The 4,743-nt window shown below is 34.0% G+C and overlaps 1 protein-coding gene across 1 annotated transcript; it reads left to right on the top strand.

Annotated features, from left to right (window-relative positions):
- Positions 1–200: 200 nt before the first annotated feature.
- Positions 201–2,914, top strand: LOC121793467 (uncharacterized protein Os08g0359500-like). Its single transcript, XM_042191478.1, has 6 exons — positions 201–327; positions 984–1,170; positions 1,371–1,524; positions 1,623–1,663; positions 1,750–1,906; positions 2,560–2,914. Exons 1-6 carry the CDS (start codon positions 323–325, stop codon positions 2,643–2,645), a joined length of 630 nt encoding a protein of 209 aa, XP_042047412.1. The 5' UTR covers positions 201–322; the 3' UTR covers positions 2,646–2,914.
- The last annotated feature ends 1,829 nt before the right edge of the window (positions 2,915–4,743 follow it).

Raw genomic sequence — 4,743 nt, 5'->3', positions numbered from 1 at the left:
TTAATAAATGCTAATGCATTGTTTTTTCTCAAAATCATTAATTAAAAATTGTATATATTTTAATGAATTCCAAAGCAAAAAAGCCCAAATAATTATCTATGTAAGAACCCAACATTCATACCCACTATAGCAGTGTGGGCCGCCCACGTTTTACCGTTGAGATATTTGATACAGTGCGTAAAGATATTATCCACGTGTGAGGGCTTCCAAAGTTATGAGGAGTTGAGAGCAGGGTTCCAACTCTATATTTTAGTCTTTTAACTTTCTCACTCTCCATTTCTTCCTCTCTAGGGTTTCTACTACCACTCTCTCAGATTCGAATATGAGGTTTGAATTGTTCTTCATCAAATGTTTACCTCTTATCGTCGTGATACTGATCGTTGTACTTCATATTCTTATTTGTTTTGTGATATTGGTTCGGTTTTTAGCTATTTTTTTATCTATACATGTTCGTGTCTGATGACGAGAAAATTGAATTCAATGTTGTTCGATTTATGTAAGTTAAGAGGTGATAATGTTTATGTCCGTTCTAATTGAACTTTTTAGTGTATACCTGTTGCTTTATGTAGGTTATCTGTCAAATATTCATTTTCCTTTGATTAGTGGGGATTTGTGTTGGCATTTACTATAATGGATAGTGTATCTGTAATACTGCAGGTTTCTGTTTTTTCTTTGCTGAGTATATATATGTTCTGTCTAGGAAATGAGGAATGAGGGAACTAGAAAGTATGTCTAAAGGGTGTTTGTTTTCCGGAATGAGTTACATGTTGGTATGAGCACATGCATCACTTGTTAATGCAACTACATGCTGCATAAATTTTTGTGAAACTGATTGGTCAATTGATATTGATATTTGCATTTTACTAACTGAATTTTTCCAAATTTCACGTCACTAGCTAAAACATGTTCGACATATTTGCTTTCTTGCTATTCTTGTTGTGTTGGATTGAGCCACTAGCTAAAACATATTCTACATTGAACAGCCGACACCCTGAAGTGAAGTGGGCTGAAAGGGAGGACAAGATCTATCTCACAGTGCTTCTGGCAGATGCGAAAGACCCTAAGGTCAATGTTGACCCTGATGGTACATTTACATTTTCAGCCGCTGCTGGGACTGACAGTAACCTCTATGAACTCAAGCTGGAGCTACTTGATAAGATCAATGCAGAGGTGAGTTGCCACAAGTCTCTTTTTTTTTTACTTATAAACAGTCACAACCAATGATAAAAATTATGTAGTTTAGTCCCTATCGAATGATCTTATCTGGCTATATAGACAAAATCATCTTATGATTATCCAACCACCTGTAAATAATGGAGCTTTCTTTTCACTTGATTGAGTAATAGTTGCTGAATGTTTGCACCCTGTAGGAGTGCAAGATAAACATAGGTGTGCGCAGCATTGTCTGTGTATTGGAGAAAGCTGAGAAGAAATGGTGGACAAAGTTGTTGCGTGGAAATGAGAAGACACCTCACTACGTGAAAGTAGATTGGGATAAATGGGTAGATGAAGATGATGATGCTGGTATAATTTTTTTATTTATTATATTTGGCAATGAAATGGTAAGTTTCATTTACTCTACTATATGTAATTGATCTATTTCTATCATGCCATTTGATCAGGTGCACCGTCGGACTTAGATTTAGGTGGAATGGATTTCTCAGTAAGTACAATTCTGTTTCTTGTATGATGATTTATGGTCTGCATTTTTTCCCCTCTTAATAATTTCTGCTTTGGCATCTCCTACAGAAATTTGGTGATATGGGTGGCATGGGAGGAATGAGCGGCATGGGTGGAATGGGCGGCATGGATATGAGCGCCTTGGCTGGAATGGGTGGCATGGGCGGAATGGGTGGCTTCGGAGATGGTGCTATGGGAAATGACTTCGAAGACAGTGACGACGAAGGTGCTTGTTCTTAGTTTTTGTTTGCTTATAAAATCTGTTAATTGCTTAGCACTGCTAATGAATTGGAGTTTGTTACTCTTTTGTGGAATGATGTTCTTATTCGTTATTTTCTTGGGCCAACTGGCCAAGACTGTTGATTTTGTTTTTTTCCCCTTCTGTATACCATTTATTTTGATTTTCTTAGTTGTGTATATATGCCAAAGCATGTAGACATTTCTGATATATTTAAGTTAAATGGTTGTATCTCAAGACACTACTTCTTAGAGACTCGTTGCATTGATGTTTGGGGTTAAGTACTACTTGGACATCCAATTATAGGTGGCCTCTGCTTGGATTGTTGGTTGTAGGGGATGTATCCATCTCTCTTAAACCTTGCTTGACCAAAATGTCCTTAGTTTCCAAACCTCTGTTATTGTTAGACATAAACAACTATATGCTGATATGGTGGATGAGAGTTGCAATCATGGATATATTTATAGGGTTGGCATTTTCTTCCAATAGTCTTTGATGCATAGTTTGCTTTGGCTGCGTCACTTACTGAGCATCCTACTGTGTGTGTGATATAGGTTTTAGCATTTGGTTGGTTCTCATGTGTTTTAGCAATTGGAGCTCAATTTTTTTCCATTCATAACAAGTTACTCATTTTTTCACAGAGGTGAAGAAACCAGAGGGGGAGGTTGTTCATAAGGCAGAACCAGAATCATCGAAGGATAAAGCAGAGCCCTTGCCGAGCTCATGAATGAGGATGTGATACAGACTGCGTACGTTTTCAGCTTTGGTTTTCAACTTTTAACATTCTGCTTTGGTTTTCAACTTTTATATAATGATTTGTTGAGTAGGGGTGCTTTCTGTGAGTGATGGCTTCTTTGCCTGAATTTTTATAGTACTGAACCAATTTACTTTATTGTACTCTCTGGGCATAGAAATATTTCCATCCAATCTGTGTTGTATTCTTAAGCCAATTTAATGACTATATTACAAAATGGATGAGAAAGCATATCATGGTTATATCCTTTTATTTTAATGAATAAGTAATAAGCACATTAGCCTTTAAGTGCTTCTTAAAAGGTGACTCTACTGCGTATATCCTCCCTCCAAAAATTATCAAAATAACTACCAATAATTTTTAAAGACTGCATTAGCAGTTAAGACTTTCTACTTTAAAAGATTTATTTTTATCAAATTCTGGTATATCAGCTTTAAAATCTGACTATAAATTATCCAATTGTTAATTTGTTCAGATTTTACATTCAATTGAAATTTTACTTCGAAGAGTATGACTTGATATAAATCATATAAATGAGTAATTTTGTAATTTATAGGCGGATTTTAAAACTGGAATTTAAAATTAAAATTTGGCTAAAGTTTAGGAATTTATAGACAATTAATATCCCAAAAAGTAGACTTGTCATGGAGTTTTATCATATCTACAACAAAGGCTTATCATGATCCAAGTGTAACTATTCCTCATACCCTATTTTATATTTCTATGTTTTATAATAACAAATATTTTGTCCAATGATGTTGAAATAAACATGATAATTAAATTGTTGAGTCTGAAACTTTTATTAATTAGAATGGTTCAGGAAGCTTAATTGAATAACTCTCTTAATCTGCAACAGGGTAAATTGGACAATACAGTTAATATGGATGAAATAACAATATTCAAATCAAGCCATATCTCAAGAACATAAATATGAAAGGACAAAACATATTTAAAAGTTCTTGTATTTATACATTTTGTTTCATTAAATTTTTCTACAAAATTTTGTTTTATTAGGTCTTACTAATGAATTTTGTGTAGCGCCCCAATTCCTAATGAATGAGAGACATTACCAAAATATACTATACTAATAAATATTCAAAATTCTTTTTATTTTATAAAATAAAATATTAAAATAGTAGTAAAATCATTTTTCTCATGGACTCATGGTATATGTATAACAAAAGATAATCGTAAAGGTATAGTTATCAAAAGACATATTCCCTCTGTTTCGCGGAAGTATAGTCGTTTACAAAGGAAGTACTGCTACGCATCACAATTATCACAAGTTTCAACTCAACTACCATGGAACATAGGAAGCACCATTTTAGGGTAACAACCCCGAAAAAATGAATTTAACCAACCATATTATTTCAGCATACAATAACATTAAAAAGTATTCGATTTTGTTTAAAACTATTCATATTTACCAAAAATTTCAAAATTGACTATTAGTGAAAATAATTGATTGGGAGATCATGGGCCATGTTGACCGCAGCCTCGTCGCCGACTCCTTAACCTGAAAAATGTTAAGTAAATGGGTTTGAGTATGCAAGCACACTTAGTGAGGAATACGCTGCAACCGTGTATAATGAATCATAACATAACGAACCATTTCAATTTAGCTGATATCTATGTGGGACTAGCCTCGGTCCCTTGTGGACTATCACCTCATATGACCCCTCGTGGGTTATTAGCTCATGTTATCCCTCGTGGATCGGACACCTCATGGGCCACATAAGTTTATACGAATGACTCATTATACAAAAATGATTATAAGTTACTAATTTCAATTCAAGCTTTATACTGCCAATAATTTCACCTATAGACAAAAAATAAACAAACTTAAACAGTACTTAATTTCGCTAAAGTACATCCTCAGTTTAAGTGGACAACAAACCTGTAAAACATTTAAAATAAAATTCTTAAGTATATGAACTTGAACAATAATTTATTTTAATAGAATGCGAAAGCAAAAAAAAAAAGCCCAAAGAGATATCTATGGGCCGCCCACATTTTACCGTTGATAGATGCTCCATTTACATTTATCGAGATTTAGAGAGTGAAAAAAAGA

The sequence above is a fragment of the Salvia splendens genome, chromosome 3 (assembly GCF_004379255.2).
Source record: "Salvia splendens isolate huo1 chromosome 3, SspV2, whole genome shotgun sequence".
In the NCBI taxonomy this organism is placed as follows: Eukaryota; Viridiplantae; Streptophyta; class Magnoliopsida; order Lamiales; family Lamiaceae; genus Salvia; species Salvia splendens.
This window is presented reverse-complemented; position numbering and strand designations above follow the sequence as displayed.